Below are 17,899 nucleotides of genomic sequence, written 5' to 3'. Positions count from 1 at the left end.
ACAACCCTCTAAGCCATGAGGAAGTACCATACAGCAAATACTATTAACATGTGCAAACACGGTTTAGCAAAACCTTGATACTTTATTCATTTGCAGCTAGAATAAAGCTGAATTCCACTGGGATTCTTTCTTTAACATATAGGTTATATACACACTTTACCTCTTCCATTCTGTATGTGGTGAATGCTGTCAACTAAATTTTAGAAAAAGTGACAATTTGGATAAAAAAGAACACATTATAATAACAAATAGCCAGTGATCTATTATGGAGTGATAATGATGGAAAAAAAAAACAGAAAAAAAAATGCAGACTAGTATTATATTTTAAAAACAAGTTAAAATCCTCAACAAAAATCTTGCGGTAGGGCAACAGACAGGAAAAGCACAACATGAGCTTCGTCTCTTGACAAAACCTGTGTATGGAGGCAATAAGCTATGAAATTGGGTCATCTTTTCCTTTGTACATCAAGGATTAAAATCCTCTTTCAGAAAAAGGAGCACTTTTTCAGATTGCTGATTTTAATGCTGTGGCTATACAAGCAAATGCAAAAGAGCTTTTCAGAAATTCAACTACTAATATGTACTAGGTATTCAAATATGTTTACAGCACTTAGTCCTAACAGAGCTTAGCCCCTTATCTGTAGAAACTGCTAGACACTGAAAAAGTTTGATCTATTACAGCCCTTTCTTAACTATCCTGCTTTGTATGCAAGATGTTTTATAACTGTTGGCCTCTCTAAAATTAGTTATTTGATTAAAAATTAAAAGTTTATATTTGCATACTTTTGTGCACTCTATCTTTAAAACATAGGCCCACCATCTTTCCTGCATGGCTTGTCCTTCCAAGTAATGCATTGCTTTCCCCACATTACATCCATTACTAGCCTGCTTGGTTTGATATGTGCAATTTGTCATTTAAAAGAAGGCAGATGCCAGTTATTCACTTGGCTGAAGGAGAAAAAGCACCAAAGCTTACTTTCCTCATTTTCAGGGTTCATACCACTACTGTTACTAGAAATTCTCAAATCTATGCTTCTAATGACTAGAAGGAGGATTAAAGGTGCTGAAAACTTGAAAAAAACACATGTAGGAGTTGTCAGGGAAGTGTCTGTGCAGGTTATGTGACCTGGGTGGACTTGGGTAGCACTCTGATAAACAGGGAGCGAAAGACAGTGGGTGTGTTCTATGGCAAAGTCAACAGCAGGGCATAGGGTGTCCATGATGGTGTGTTATCAAGAGAAGCGTAGATAATTAGAGGGCGATAAGATTGCATTAATTGAGGTTGGGCAATGGAGAGTTGAAGGATTGCATGAGTTTAAATTAAATCCTATACGTAAGTATTCTTTACAAGATTTCTGAGGAGAGTAACAAAGATGAGATTAGATTCACAAACTCAGGAAATCACCCCTTGACATTCTTGGGAAGTGGTTCCCGCATCCGCCAAGGATACCAAAATCCACAGATACTCAAGTCTCTCAGGTAAATCGATGGAGTATTTGCACGTAACCTATGCAACCTGTTCTCAAAACATTTAAATCTTTTCCAGATGATTTAGAATATCTAATGCAATGTAAATATTCTATAAACAGATGTTTTACCACATTGTGTAGGGAATCACGACAAGAAAAACCATCTGTGAATGTTGAGTACAAACGCAATTTGTTTTCAAATGTTGTCAGTATCCAGTAGGTTGAATCCACAGATGAGGAACCTTGAGAGGGGTGACTACATGTGTGTACTAGTTAGTTAAAACCATAAAAACCTTAAGCTTGTCAGTAACTTTATTATTGATCCAAAACAATTTTTCTTTCTACAAAAACTGTGCTATCTCCCATTGTTCTTCTGTGTGTGGAACTCACAGCTGGCAATTTTTACCTACCCTAAGGCTTTACTTTTCCCACTGCTGTTTCTTTTGTCTTCTCTGCATCCTCCAGCTTGTGTTCTGCTTCTCAAGGCCTCTCCAGTAGGGTTGGAAGAATGCCCCAGAACACCAGAGGAGTAGCACAAGGTGAAAACAAGGCAAGGGTGGAAACTGGACAGCACTGATAGTCCCAAGCAGAACTAATTAACCATTTGAGAGCATCAAAAGGGCCTGCAGTTCATGTCACCCTTCATATTTCCACAGCGTGAAACATGATTTGTTCCCTTTATGACTCTGAGTGATCAATCTCACTCAGTGCAGGAGACAGAAAGAGAAAAATAATGGGAGTAGAATAGTTAACACTTCTATCACATTTGCTATAAATTAACCAGAAGAAAGTAGTGGTAAAAGCAAATGGTGGCCAAAACAGTTTGGGAACTTCTATTTCTAGAAGGGTGACCAAATGTTCCCTAAGTCATTCAGACTGATTAGAACTAGAAAATGTTGCCCTGAATTTTATTTTACCTCCGTTCCCCCTTCCTTTCAGCCCCTATTTTGCCATGGCTCAAGCACGTTGTCCTTTACAGATACCCCATCAAATGTTAATCAGCATTGTTCCCGGTTCTGCCACCTGTATCCAAAAGTCTTCTGGCTCTGATTCAAGAGTCATCATGCCAAATTCTTGTTCTTCTAGATCACCCGATTGCTCCTTAGGCCAGTTCTTTAGGCAGCTGCACCTGTGGTGGAAGCATTCAAACAAAAGTAAGAAAATTGATTCTGGAAATTTACAGCAAAAAGTGTCAAAATGTACTTGCTTCAAAGGATGCAGAAAGAATTCAGAATTCTGGCCAGAAACACCCCCCCCAGATAGCTCCAACCACCATTTATGGAGTCCATTCCCCACGTAGCCACAGCAGTGAGGGCTGGGCTAAATTGGGTTGTGCCGGAATATTTTCTGAAGTCAGGGGCCCCATCCTGGACTCCCACATGGATGGCAGGGGCCCAAGGACTTGGGTGACCTTCGCCTGCCTTCCCATGTCCATTGGTAGGCAGTTGAATTGGAACTGGAGGACTCCATATGCTATGTGCGTGTCCCAGGCAGCACCCTAACCTAGTAGGCCAAACGCCTGCATCTGTCGTTTTAGAAACACTATCTCATTGCATTCTACAACTTTGTAAGAAAGAAAATAGCTTAGAGAAGACAGTGTTTTGCCCAACATCACACAGCTAACAAATGAAATAGGAGGTATCAATCACATTTGCCCAGTTTCAGTACTTGCTTTTTATATAGCGTATAAAAACATCACATCAAAAACCATATGTTCTTTTTAGATTGGTCTTTTCTCTTTGAAGTATACTTCTAATTTGAAGCTCAATGAAATGCAAAATATTTGGAGACCTCTCCCCAAAAGGCAAACAATAAAGGTTCCAAATGTTCTGTGTGTTAGAAGGGTGACGCATGCAGCCTGTGTGGACCTGCTGGAAGACACCGGAAAGTGCAGCAGATACTGTCTCCATCTGACTGACAGCAATGTTTCTCCCTCCATTGCCCATGCTCACCTGCCAATGGGATCCAACATTTCTGTCACCTGCCATGGCCCTTCCTGCAGCCAGTTCTCTGCCCAATCTTGGCCTGAAACATCTCCCAGATCCTGCTCACCAACAAGGACTTTGGATGGGCTATATCCAGCCAGCCTTCAACCTGAGCCTTCCCACCCACATTGGGCTTCTGACCTTCTCTCTCCCTGATACCAGACTTTGGGAGAAAGGAGGATATGATTGCACCTGTGCAGAGCTCATCCATGGATAAAAGAACAACCAGCATTGCAAGTTAAGGCTCTGCCTGCAATGCCACATCCTCCATGAACCTCTGCTAATGCGCCTGGGAAAGCAGTGGAAGATGGTCCAAGTGCTTGGGCACCTACACTCACGTGGTGGTAGATTTGCATTAAGTTGCTGGCTTCTGGATTTCATCTCAGCCACATCCACTGTGGCCATTTGGGGAGCAAGCCAGAAGATTAAAAGCTATTTATTCTCCTACCCCATCTGTAGCTTTGCCTTCCAAATAAATATATCTTAAAAAAAATTATGCCATGTATTTAATATAAAGTAGCAATAAATAGTTAAAACAGTAAATTCTGTGACGGAGTGGGAAGAATGTTACATAATGTAACATTCTCCACCTAGGAGTATGTTGGTATATTTATGGAAGGGTTGTTTGGCACTAAGATGCTACTTGGAATGCTGGCATCCCATATTGTACTAGTTTTCGGTATGTACCATCTGAACAACAGAAATCCCACCCCCACTTCTGATCCAGTTTTCGACTAATGCACAGCCTGGTAGGCAGCAAGTGATGGCTACAGTACATTGTTCCCTGCCATCCACACTGAATACCTAGCTGGATCTTCAGAATCCTGGCTTCTGCCTGGCCCAGTCCTGGCTACTGCAATCATTTAGGAAGCAAACTAGCTGGTGAAGGAACCCTGTGTAACCTCATTCCCCTTCCCCATCCTTGCTTTTCAAATGAACATAAATAAAGAAGCAAAAATATTTTTAAAGACATACTGACATGTTTCAAATATAGCTACGTTAGCTCTTGGAAAAAAGAGAATGAGCCACCAAACGATCCTTGATTAACCACTTGGAAAAGAAAATGATAAAGTGAGTCTACTGCTTCTTAATCCTTTTAAAATTTAACCCTTTAATACATTTGTAATACCAAATTAAAACAAAAACAAAAAAAACAACTTAGAGCAGGGACCAGCATTGTGTCTAGATCCGTGCTGCAGCCTGGCCTGGTACTCCTCCATGTCTTGTATAAACTTCACCTTTTTAGTGCGACGCATCTATCTAAAGTAGTTGAAGAATAATGACCAGAGGTAATTCCAGATGAACGGAAACACAAGGCAAGGTGGAGGGAAAAGCCTCCACACGCTCCCTAGGCACTTCATCCACCAGGAACACTCATCTATCAGGAAGTTCCTCAAGGTGACTTTGAGGCCCTAGGACATTTGAGATGCACTTTTTATATTGACCAAACACTCTGCAGATATCATGAGACAACTCCTGAAACCTGTTTTGGTTTTGTTTTGATTTTTGCTGAGTTTGAAATGTTATGTTGCTTTTGCCAGACAGACTGCCCTTCCCAAGAACCACGACATTGTCAAAGCTGTGATCTTCCTCTGACTTTGGCTTTTGTAGACTCTCCTGATTAGATCTTGACAGGGAAGAAACAGGGTTAGGGAAAAAGCAGTTAATGATAACTTTAGGGTTTCAGACTGGAAGGTAAGAGAAAGCAGAGAAAACTTGGATAACTGGGAACCAGAAGCAACTACCAGATCTCGAAGCAAAGAGTTCGCTTAGGAGAGAGAATGAAGATGCTAAGAAAACTCCAAGTGATTCAAACAGAAAGAGAGATTTGGGATTTGACCTTGATTGTGTAGCACTGAAACAAAGGGAGAGGATTGGAAAGAAGAGTGCAAAAGAAAAAACTCTGAAGAAGTTGGTTAAAGAGAAAAAAGATCTAATGAATGAAGAAACGAGAGATCCAGAGATGAAGATAAACACTCAAGGATGATAATCCTAAACTTATCCTCCTAACAATGACTGAAGAATCATGGCATTTTTATAAGTGACTTTTGAAAAGTTTATAGAGTAAGGGGGCCTGAAGAGCCAGCCTGTTGTCCACCAGTATTTTTCAATACCTGATCCACAGAGAACATCTCTCTTACAGTGAGCTGAAAGGGTATTTTCACGGAAGAAGTGGTATTTGAGGATTTTTAAAAAAAATTTAGATTCTGTACCAGAAGCACTAAAATAAAATATGAAAAGTTTTTCAGATATAAACTGATAGGAATGTGCTCTGCAAAATATGAAAAATGTTTACATTTGTTCTGAAAGAAAATTATGAAAGGAAAATACTATTTTTGAAAGTTTTCTTAGAGTAAATGTCTGTGTGTGCTTTGGGAAAATCACTGTTAAAAATATCAGCCAAGAAAAAAAATTACAAGATGTCAAAGTCTTGTAATTTCACTTAACCTGATCAGTGAAGAGCTAAGAATAATGAACATCTCTGCCTGAAACCCCAAAACTTCACCGTTATAATGTAAGCATTGTCATGTCTCATTAACCAAAACATCCCTTTCTGTAGCAATTTCATAATATCACTGCTCATGTTTCTAGTGTTTTGTTGAGTCAGATGCATATTTTATGATGTTCCAATAGCTCTGAAGCCACAATGCATCTTTAACTCCATGGTGTTTTATAACAGCCGGCTCTAAGTACAAGAATCAGCATATCATAGTTAGTCGTGGTCTTACCACCTGCAATGAGTTGTGTGTCTTGTTGGGACTCTACACAGATTTCCTGCCACTTAAAAACGTATTCTAAGGAATGAAAAACTAATCTTGCAAAAATATAATGAGTAGGTAAGAACTCTTTGTACATGGGAAATTCATTGTGACATAGCATATTAAACCACCATATAAACCACCTGATTCCATAACTCATACTGGAATAATTGTTGAGTCTAGGCTGCTCCACTTCCTATCCAGTTTCCTGCTAATGCATGGGGAAGGCAGTGGATGATGGCCCAATTCTGGGGCCCCACATGGGAAACTTAGATGTAGTTCTGAACTCCTGGATGTTGCTGGCACTTGGGGAGTGAGCCAGTGGGTGGAAGATCTATTACTCTGCCTTTCAAATACACAGTTGTTTTCATTTTTATGCAAAGGTATTACTTTAATTTTTTTTTTTAATGCAGAACTGATGGATAGGAACCAGGAATTCCACCTGGGACTCCCGTTTGAATGTCAGGGACTTAAGTACTTATGTCACGTTCCACTCCTTCCCAGGCACATTAGCAGGAAGATGGACAGGAATTGGAGCAGCTGGGACTTAAAACAGCACTCAAATGTGGCATACTGGCATGGCAAGAAGTGGCTTAACCCACCTCACTGCAGTGCCAGCTCCAGTGCTGTTATTATTTTTAAAGAATTCTTTCTACTATTTTTGAACATCTGTAAGCCTAAATTTAGTTAAAAACAAAAAGACTTAAAAAACTAAAATGCCTCCGGAAGACTACAGCATACAACATGGCTTTAAAACAGAACCATATTGTGTAAGCAGAAAGGTGCCCAAACAGCAGCAGGGAGTACATTGATGTTAGTGAAGCACTTTTTCATCAGCGGATCAATGCCTTCTGTTACTCTTCTTGAAGCGCATTTTACAGACCCCAACAGATGAAGTGGTGTAACACCTGCAAAAAGATGCTGATCGCAAATGAGAGCAGGACAGACTGCCAGTCCCTCAGGACAGAGGAAAGCCAGTTCAAAGCAGACTCCAACACCCACGACTGCCATTCAAAAAGCACAGCAGCGTTTACTTTGTGGCATGTTTTCTTAGTTTATTCAAAAGCAAGCAAGCACACTTGAAGCTGACAGCATTTTGGAACTGATATAAAATATGAAACATGTAGTACTTAATGGAAGTGTTTTTGAAGTTAGCATCATGTAGGTACGTGAGTGGCTTTTGCTCTGAGATATGGACCCAAAGCTGAACTCTGTTGAGAAAAAAGCCAAGAGTCTTGACCTGAAATTGTTAAACGCTGTGAGCAGCCAACACTAACTGACTGACTCACTGATGTCCCTCGAAGTATTTGTCGCAATAATGAATAAATGAATGAAACAGACAGCAGAAGTGAGTCTGCCCATTGTACATACCTAGAAGTCAAGGAGTTGGTTCAGGTTGAAATTTCAACTTCCTCTTCTCCCCTACATTCACATACAGTCTTTAGCACAGACTTTTTTTTTTTTTAAAGCTTATTCTTTTCAGAATGTTACTTTTCAGATTTTTTTTTTGGTGTTGCCACCAAGATGGTTAGAAGATTGTTTACTGATGACTGTTTATGGAGGAAGTCACAGAGCTCTTTCCTCTCAAACACACTGTTATTCACCCGTAGTGGAGGTCCAGCTGCTGGTGGAAGAACAGGTGCGAAATATCTCGACATTGTGTCCAAGGGCAGCCAAAGAATTCTTACCTGACCTCATGTGACCTCCAAGGCTCTCACCCTGGCTCTTTCCTCAGGACAGACAGAGCTGTAGGTGAAAGTCATCTCTGATGGCCAAATATTGAATGCTGGTGATTTTGCATTACTTGGAGGTGGGACACATACACATCCTTCTGAAAGAAAGAACCTTCCAGAAGTTTGTTGGGAAAAAATGCAATTCAAAGTTTTCTGGATCCCCCAAATTTTTGAAATCCATGTAAAGTTTTTTCATAATATGCATTCCCTCTGAACTTTTTGAAGATCCTCCTGTATTTATGGATTTCAAAATTCTTATAGCCAAGTAAGCTTTTGATTAAAAAAAAAAACATTTTGAGATACCTGCATTTGTGTGTAAATAGCATAAAAATTTTCAGGAAAAAAAAGAAACTGACAAGGAAATTGGTTTAACATGTCTTGTTAAATTTGTGAATCTCATATTCACTATTCTAAGGTTATTTTTAGCTAAACTCCACACATGATTTTAAAACAATGCAGTTGGTTTAGTCGCCTGTGGTCTTTGAAGGTTCATCTTTCAGCCTCCTTTCATAACTAAAACACATCCATTCCTGCAATCCGAGCTTTTCACTTGTCAGCAGTACTAGTCCATTGAGTCAATATTCTGACTAACATATTTTAAAACTCCATGCATTCAGAGAGATGCGGATCTGAAGTTTACCATTCATGTACCCACTTATAGCGCGAGGAATGTAAATGCAATTGCAGTCACACTTATCATCTATTAGATGGTTGCTAGGCATTCATTTATCTTTTGGCCTAAATTAGACTTGTTCTTACTTATTCCTCATCACAGGCTCCTAAGGGTATCCTAACTGTCAGCTCTGAGTGGCTAGAATTGTGTTGAATACGCACCTGTGGGGTTCAGAAGAGTGGGATGAATCAAGGTTTGGCCTTGGACACAGGACTGAGTTTCAATGTCAGCTCTATGGCTTCTTGGTTGTGTCTCCCAGACATGGTATGAACTTCTCTAAGCCTTCATTTTTCTTCTTTATACCACACTGACAATTATAATACCTACCTTTAGGTGACTACAACTCTGGCCTATAGTAACTGCTTGATGGATGTTAGCTGCTAATGTTACTGTTACAGACGTTGTAAAGGTGTCTGTCCTTAGGGATAAGCAGTAATTCACATCTACTGGGAACACTCACTGGTCTCCCCCAGTTAGTCACTATTCGTGAATTTCTCCATTTGCTAAAATGAGCTGTGATCCATCATGTAGGGCGTTAGTTCACCTCTGCTCCCTCCTACTTACAGGTTTAAGGTAGGCGACATTGCTTTGGCGAATGTCGTTCAGGAGCTGATCTCGGGGAGTGATTTCCACCAGCGGTGGAGGCCTATTCCGTGGCACCGGTTTGAGGGTTTTAATTACGTCTTTGAGGTTGGTTTTCTCTGGAGCTTCTCTGGCTTCGGGCATGCGCGATTTGCGCTGGATTCTCTTGAGCTTGACCACGCGGAAGGAGTCAGGATCCGTCCTCGTCTTGCCCTCTGGAGGTGGTGAGGGCTTTCTCATGGTTTCATTTCTCTGACCAAATGGCACTGCTTGGGCATTGGGAGGGCGAGCAGGAGCCTGGAGGAACTGCTGCATTCTGGGGTCTGGCATGGGTCCTCCCAACATCTCCCACATCCCAGGAGGCAGCCCCAACCCGTTCTCCAACATGGCTATCAACTTTCTCTGCTCCTTGAGCTGCTGCTGTTTCTGTTCTTCTTGTCTTTTCTGCCTCTGCTTATCCTGATTCCTGGTGAGCAGATTGGTGACCACCATCCTGGGACCCGGGAGCTCAAAATGGTAGCCCATCTTCAGGAGGGTGGTGTTGGCCTTCAGTAGCCTGGATATCTCCATCTCGGCGTGATGGCCCAACATGTGCCTTTGATTATGAAAGCGAAGTTCGGTCAGCGTCTCATTGAACTGGAGACACCTCATGATGGCCACGATGCCCTTCCCTGTGATGAAGTTGGACTCGATATTGAGAGTGGTAATGCTTCGATTTTCACGCAGCATGTTGGCCAATGCAAATGCTACGTTCTCATCCGCGCCCACGTTGGCCAAGCTGACCGTTTTGATGTGCTTGTTTTTCTTCATTGCATTGACGAAATCCAGTAACATTTCTTTGGGGATGTTTTCGATGTTGTTCAGGTTGAGCTCTTTCATGTCAGGATCGTTCTGTCTTACCCTCCGCAAGCTCCCATCCAGGTCCGTCTGGTTTCCTGAAGGTCTTGCGCTTACTTTCAAAAAACTGGTGTCTAGAGTTAACTTCTTGGGGTCTAATTTAGATATTTTTTTCTCACTGGTCTCCTGGGGATCTGGTCTGTCTCCCTGTTCTGATGCGGTTGTAGCTACTGCTTGGCAACCGCTCTTACCATTTCTGATAGGGTCCTTTGCTTCACTTTGATCTTCTCTTTCTGTATTTGCCTCACTCTCCTCCTCACTGTCATCTCCTTCATCGTTGTCATCATCTTCATCTTCCTCTTCATTGTTATCATCACTGCTCTCTGAATCTCGTTTACGTGCTACGATTTCACTATTGAGCTTTTCCTTTAAAAATTGGGGCACATTTTTATTACCTTTTTTTATTTCTTCATGCTTTTCTTGAGGATTTTCCTAAAAGAGAGGTTGGTGAGGGTTAGAATATGTGGCAGTCTACTGGGAAGTAAACATTTCCATTAACAACAACAAAAACCAGTAAGTGGTATGTATGACAGTATTCTATTTGAGAATACGTGCACATATGTGGATGTGTATACAAACGTATACAAATGGAGCATATGAAGGTTTACTATGTATAGGGCAAATATATCAGAATGTTTACCAAATCTGTGGTTGTTTCTATGGAAGGGGGATAACCACAAAGAAAACTCAGAGGTGGAAAAATATTTAGAGGACATTCACTTTGGTTATTACATAATGCGTTATGTTTTTGTTTTACAAAATATTCCTGTCAGTTGGATAAACAAATTCAGCAAATGTAAAGAAAACTCAAAGAGGCATTTCAGCAGTTAGTTAAGCTGCTGGTTATAATACCCATATCTCAGAAGGAAGTTCTGGTTCGAGTTCCAATTATTCCTCTTCTACTCCCTGATATATATATATATATATATATATATATATATGATATATATATATGATATATATATATGATATATATATATATCAACAACAAACAACATATATATGTGTGTGTATATATGTATATATATGTCTATATATATCTTTAAAAATTAAAATAATTGGGGCCTATGGCAGGCTAATCCTCCTGCATCCCATATGGCCACTAGCCCAATTCCTAGCTGCTCCAATTTTGATCTAGCTCCCTGTTAATGACCTGGAAAAACAGCAGAGGTTGGCCCAAGGATGCAAGGCTCCTGCACCCACATGGACGACCTGGAAGAAGCTCCTGGTCCCAGTTTCAGATCAGTCTACTTCTCACTGTCGCAGCCTTCTGAGTAGTGAATCACCAAATCTATCTGTCTTTCCCTTCTGTCTGCAAGTCTGATTGGCAAGTAAAATAAATTAAATCTTTTTTTAAAAGATAATGTTAGATACCCATTTAAGCCATATTGATCTATTCAGTAAGTTAAAATGACTTAATTTTTTTCAGATCATATATTTTTCATTGGTACTCAATTCTAGAACCAGTGAAAACTGTTTTAAAAATGTGGAGGCTGGCGCCATGGCTCAACAGGCTAATTCTCCACCCTGTGGCACAAGCATCCCATGTGGGTACTGGTTTGTGTCCCAGCTACCCTACTTCCCATTCAGCTCTCTACTTATGATCTGGGAAAGCAGCCATGGATGGTCCAGGTCCTTGGGGCCCTGTGTCTACGTGGGAGATCCAGAAGCTTCTTGCTCCTAGCTTCGGATCTTCTCAGCTCTGGCCATTGTAGCCATTTGGGAAGTGGACCAGCGGATGAAGGACCTTTTCCCTAGCTCTCCTCTCTGTAAATCTACTTTTCAAATGAAAATAAAATAAACCTTTAAAAAACTGTATTTATTAAATGTATCAATACACTGAATTTTTTTCCTCCTCCTATGTTGCTCAAGGTAGATCTTTGTACTCAGCCCTGGGACTTAATCATTTCTCTATTGCCCTAAGTAAAATTTATATGTGTGAAATGTCTGCTATCCAGGCTAACACGAACATCAGATTTCCCTGAGACCATAATGTGGAGAAAATGAGGGCAGGTTGGTATTTTAGATTATTCAAGTGAATTTCTTGGCATAAAAAAATGGAAATCCATGCATAGGATTTTCAAAAACATGCATTTTAAATGGACTTTCTGAAGACTTCATGTGTTTTTTAATTTTTATTTTTATTTGCTTTTGTCTTCTCAGTTCTGTGAAATTGCCCCGGCTACTCCAGGAGCAGGATTGCCAGTGCAACTTATCTGAACGGAAGGGCCTGTAAGGCAAATCCAGCTATGAAATGGAACTGTATTATGCAGAGATTGAGAGAGAATTCTTTCGGGGAAGAAAATGGTATTTTCAATCATTTTCACTGAGTCTTCGACGTTTGTCCACAATTTTTGTTAGATCTTTGCATATCAGTGATTATTCTCTTCTATACAGTTTTACATCTCAGGTGTCATTTGGGAAGGCTTAGCAGTTTTAGACTCAGCTTCCTGTGAGCAAAAACTCAATCTTTGATGTTCAGGATACACAGTCACCTTCACCAACAAAAGCCTGTACCCCTGCATTTCCCATCTGTCCCAGAAGGGGGGGCCAACCATCAGGCCATTTACACACAAGGAAGACAACTACTCATTTTTAACTTCTGTAATTGGCTTTCATGTACAATTCCCCCTTAATTCTCTGACCTTGCATAGTAAATGCTCCCCAAAATGCACCTAAAACCTTAACTTAATCAAGGTGACAATTTAATTCCTAGAGCTCAGTTCATGTTTCAACTCTTTTGGCCGTGAAACAATCTAATACTATACTTTCACTGGTTTTCCTTAAACACAGGCACAATAATTTAGCAAGATATTTCTGTGTCAACAGGCAAAACTGAGAAACTTGACTTAGGGTTCTCGTCCAACTTTGTGAAGTCATTTTTTTTTTTTTTGCTAAGTAAGTTTTTAGGTGGAATAGCGCAAGAATTATGCTGATACACAGTAAGTTTTGAGAATCAAATGTTTAGTTTTAAATTTTAAAAAAATACAAGAAAGCTCTTTAAAACAATTTAATAGCTATCTATTTCTAAATGCCATCAATGAGGCCCAGTACAGGGTGGAGAATATTAAATATGTTTGGTTATTCAACTTGATATAATTGCTAGGTAGGTGGCTTAGACGCCAAGGAAATTATGGAATCTTGGTTACTGTATGTAAAAGCCTACATGCTATGGATGTATCAGAGAAAAAGAAAACAGAACATTCATTGGCCTCTCACAGGCACCTGCAAGAAACAAAGAAAAACAAAACAAAACGAAACAAAAAACAAGCAAAAACTCATATTAAGGACAACTGCTGCTGGGTCATCACAAGTCATTAAATAATGTGTCTATAAAATAAAGGTTTTCCTAAATAGCAAACTCAAAAGTTATCTTTGGAAAAAGACCTTTATAAGAACTGGCCAACTTCCTTCTTAGAGCCCTGCCGTGTCAGTGTATAAGAAAGCTCCAGTCTGCAGCAGGATTGAACGTGACTATTTAACATCGGCGTGACAAAAACCCTGGGGTCTGGAGACAGGACAGCTACAAGGTGACCACCTGTTGGCCCAGTTCCCCCGTAGCCATTCCTCTACACCAGTCCTTGGTTACCTCAGACTGCACGAAAGTGACAGGAACACGCTCGTCTTCCAGCATGCGCCTTGACGCCTTCTGCCAATACATATAATCAACCAGGGATTTGTGATCGAAGTTTCCAGTCGGGGGCTTGTCAGTCTGGTCTTTCTGAATCATTCCCACAGGCAGCTGGGGGTCAGGGGCCATGACCTCCATCTCCGACTGCAATTCTTTCAGTTCTTCGGGGGACAGGTTGGCCAAGATTGCGTCTTCATCAATCTCTCCATCAAGGAGTTCCTCATCTGAATTCCTGCTGGTCTCAGACATTGTTCTGCCTGTTTCTATTTGAGTAGAAAAGAAGAGATAATCAAGAGGTGATTTCTTAAAATGAAAAAGATAAAGCAACTTTAGAAGGGTCCAACAGTTAGGAAAGGTCCCAATCAATCTACCCTGGAGATTTTTTTTTTCCTCCAAGAAGCTCAGTGGCGTTTGCAAAGCAGCTAGGAGTGACTGCAGCTGAGCGCCTGCTGGATCTATATTAAGCAGGACTTGGCTGACGGGGGAGGCGGGGAGCAGGTCGATTTATGGAACTACTATGCTGCTCCCTTTTCGGCAACTTGAGTCAGCTGTGCAAATCCGTCTGACATTTCGGTACAGCTGCTAGCACTGGCCAGTGAGTAACTGGTCTCCAGGATGTCCCTAGGAGTCAAGTTCGTTCCCTCACCATGTGCGCGTGCTCTCTCTGTCTCTCTCACTCATACACACACACACACACACACCACACACACACACACACACACACACACACACACACACACACACACACACACACACACACACACACACACACCCTCTCCCAGTCAGTACCTACACACTCCTGGAGAGCTGCTCCTCTGTATTGAAACGACTACAGCAACTTACAACACTTCAGAGGGGAAAGCCAACCACCCGTGGGAGATCCTGAGCAGTGGAAAGTCGGCCAGGCAAGCTCCCGGGGTCTGAGGGCTTCCCCGCTGTGCCGCTCCGGGGTCTGAGGGCTTCCCCGCTGTGCCGCTCCGGCAGCCAGCAACACCGCACAGAGTGGAGCAGAGGTGATGCGGTTCAGACGCTGTGTAAGCTGAACCTTCTCCAGGCGTCCTTACTTGCATCTAGATCATAGGATCTAGATGAGGGTGCCCGGCACTTGAATTTCCACCGTGAGTGGGGAGTTAGGTATTTTAAATTACTGCTCTTGTAAAGTAGCCATTAAGCCAGGAAAGCTTCAAATGGATCGAAAGTGAAATTTGAGAAATTCCTGAAGTCACCGCAGTGCTGGAAGAAACGTTGACAAGTTTTCTTGTTACCTCAGGGGGCAACATGGCCTGGTTTACCCAAATTAAAAAGGGTCATTTTCTTTGGATTCAGAAATTCATTTTCCAAAAGCTATCCTGGAATATTCCAGCCTGGAGGGAAATGACAGATGTACGAAGTGATGCAAAGCACAAAACAGTGTATGTAATATTGGCCTGACACGTTCAAAAGAAGACGCGCCGTAAACATAATGTATCGTTGGAAAGATATACAAGAAAACAAAACCCTGGAATAATTTGCAAAGAGAAATACGCTGACTGGGAGAAAAGAAAAGGCACGGTACCAAATACCTTCTTAGATTCTCTAAACTTGCAGCTCTGCTAAAATATTTATTCAGACATACATATTTATTGTATGAAAATTAAGGTAATATAAATGGTAGAGGCCAAGAGGAAGTAAAATTTCCACTTAGCTCACCACTAAGTGCTGTCCTGTTAGCTTTTTGGTTTACCTTTCCAATCTTTTCATCTGGGTATACTCCCTCGCTCATCTAATCAGGATTGCTTCCTCTAGGCAAGTGTGTATTCTTCTACAATTTTTTTAAAGATTTATTTTTATTAGAAATTCAGATATTCAGAAAGGAAGAGAGACAGAACAGAAGATCTTCCATCCACTGATTCACTCCCCAAGTGGCTGCAATGGCCAAAGCTCCACCAATCTGAAACCAAGAGCCAAGAGCCTCTTCCAGGTCTCCCAAGAGGGTGCAGGATCCCAAGGCTTTGGGCCGTCCTCGACTGCTTTCCCAGGCCACAAGCAGGGAGGTGGATGGGAAACAAGGTTGTTGGGATTAGAACCAGTGTCCACAGGGGATCCTGGAATGTTCAAGGCAAGGACTTTAGCCACTAGGCTACTGTGCCAGGCCCTACTTTGTATTTTTTGAGGGCTTCCTGCAAGGAGCTGCAGTTATGAATTGTACAGAAGCCGGTGTGGCAGTGTAATAGATTTAGCTGCCATTTGTGACCCCGACATCTTGTAAAAGATCCCAGCTACTCAATTTCCAACCCAGCTCTCTGCTAATGTGAAGGCAGAAATTGATGGCCTAAGTGCTTGGGCAACTGCACCTGCATGGGAGGCTCAGCTTGAGTTTCAGGCCGGTTAGGGAATCAGACCACAAGTCAAAGAGCTCTTTTCTGTCTCCCTTATTGAAGCTCTCCCTTTCTAATCAAGGATTAAAAATAAATTGTAGAGTTTGTGTAATCAGTCCCATTTACAGTGTTTTCAATTTGCATGAGCCCAAGTAGTTCTTTAATAAACATTCCTCTAAGCTTAGTATGAAGGCTCTTCAAGAAGTTCATGAAAGGGGTCCAGTGTGGTAGCCTAGTGACTAAAGTCCTCGCCTTGCATGCACCAGGATCCCATATAGGTGCTGGTTCAGGTCCCAGCTGCTCCACTTCCCATCTAGTTCCCTGCTTGTGACCTGGGAAAGCAGTTGAGGATGACCTAAAGAAAGATCTGGAAGAAGCTCCTGGCTCCTGGCTCCTGGCTTTGGATTGCCTCAGCCCAGCCAGTGTGGCCACTTAGAGAGTGAACCAGCAGATCAAGATCTTTCTCTCTGTAGATTTGATTTTCCAATAAAAATAAATAAATCTTTAATAAAAATTCATGAAAAATTAAAAACTAAATTTATTGATGCAAGAAACCTCCTAAAATCCATCTATTCAAGCCTTCAAAAACTTCATTTAAAATTTTTATTATGAAAACTATTCACGGATTTTAAAAATACCTTGCAGCTAAATAAACAGCTTTTACTTTCATTTTTTCACAAACTTTTGAAGTATTTTCATACGGATATAGATTCGGTTTATTTTTTTAGGACTGACTGGATAAATTACAAAAAGTGAAATTGCTGAGTCGAAGAATATGAAGAAATTTAATGCTTTTCTATGTTTGGCTAAATGGCTCTTGTTATTATTGTAACACATTCCTAATAAAATATAATCCTTTTTTATTTTTTATTTTATTTTATTTTTATTTATTTATTTTTTAAAGATTTATTTATTCCATTACAAAGTCAGATATACAGAGAGGAGGAGAGACAGAGAGGAAGATCCTCTGCCCGATGAGTCACTCCCCAAGTGAGCGCAACGGCCGGTGCGCTCTAATCCGAAGTGGAGCTGCCAGGATTAGAACCGGCGCCCATATGGGATCCCAGGGCGTTCAAGGCGAGGACTTTAGCCGCTAGGCCACGGTGCCGGGCCCTAAAATATAATCTTTTTTTTTTTTTTTTAAAGATTTTATTGTTATTGGAAAGCCGGATATACAGAGAGGAGGAGAGACAGAGAGGAAGATCTTCCATCCAATGATTCACTCCCCAAGTGAGCCGCAACGGGCCGGTACACGTCAATCCGATGCCGGGACCAGGAACCTCTTCCGGGTCTCCCACACGGGTGCAGGGTCCTAAAGCCTTGGGCCGTCCTCGACTGCTTTCCCAGGTCACAAGCAGGGAGCTGGATGGGAAGTGGAGCTGCCGGGATTAGAACCGGCGCCCATATGGGATCCCGGGGTGTTCAAGGCGAGGACTTCAGCCGCTAGGCCACGCTGCCGGGCCCTAAAATATAATCTTTAAAAATCATATGCCAATACATTATCATTCCATTACTATATATCAGGCCTCTATCTCCAAGGGTTCTGCACTGCCAGATCTAACCACATGATTAAGAACAATAAAAACTGGGCCTGGCACAATAGCCTAGCGACTAAAGTCCTCACCTTGAAATTGCTGGGATTCTATATGGTCACTGGTTCTAATCCCGGCAGCTCCACCTCCCATCCAGCTCCCTGCTTGTGGCCTGGGAAAGCAGTAGAGGACGACCCAATGCATTGGGACACTGCACCCGCGTGGGAGACCTGGAAGAAGCTCTGGGCTCCTGATTTCGGATCGGCGCAGCTCCAGCTGTT

At 41.5% G+C, this 17,899-nt stretch overlaps 1 protein-coding gene across 2 annotated transcripts in view; it reads right to left on the bottom strand.

Moving 5' to 3' along the window:
- Nucleotides 1-2,296: 2,296 nt before the first annotated feature.
- LMOD3 (leiomodin 3) overlaps nt 2,297-17,899 on the bottom strand; it is a 31,839-nt gene continuing 16,236 nt past the window's right edge. Inside the window, exons 2-4 of one of the 2 annotated variants that reach the window (XM_058678990.1) lie at nt 13,688-13,992; nt 9,184-10,530; nt 2,297-2,598 (exon numbers count right to left, since the gene is read on the bottom strand). In XM_058678990.1, coding sequence (XP_058534973.1) covers nt 2,572-2,598; nt 9,184-10,530; nt 13,688-13,978 — 1,665 coding nt within the window. In that variant the 5' untranslated portion in view covers nt 13,979-13,992 and the 3' untranslated portion in view covers nt 2,297-2,571. Of the gene's footprint in view, nt 2,599-9,183; nt 10,531-13,687; nt 14,073-17,899 lie in introns of those variants that run through there. The other variant, XM_004581807.3, reaches the window with a different exon arrangement.

This window comes from Ochotona princeps, chromosome 21 (genome assembly GCF_030435755.1).
Source record: "Ochotona princeps isolate mOchPri1 chromosome 21, mOchPri1.hap1, whole genome shotgun sequence".
Taxonomy (NCBI): domain Eukaryota; kingdom Metazoa; phylum Chordata; class Mammalia; order Lagomorpha; family Ochotonidae; genus Ochotona; species Ochotona princeps.
Note: the sequence above shows the minus strand (reverse complement) of the source record. Positions and strands in the feature narration are given on the sequence as shown.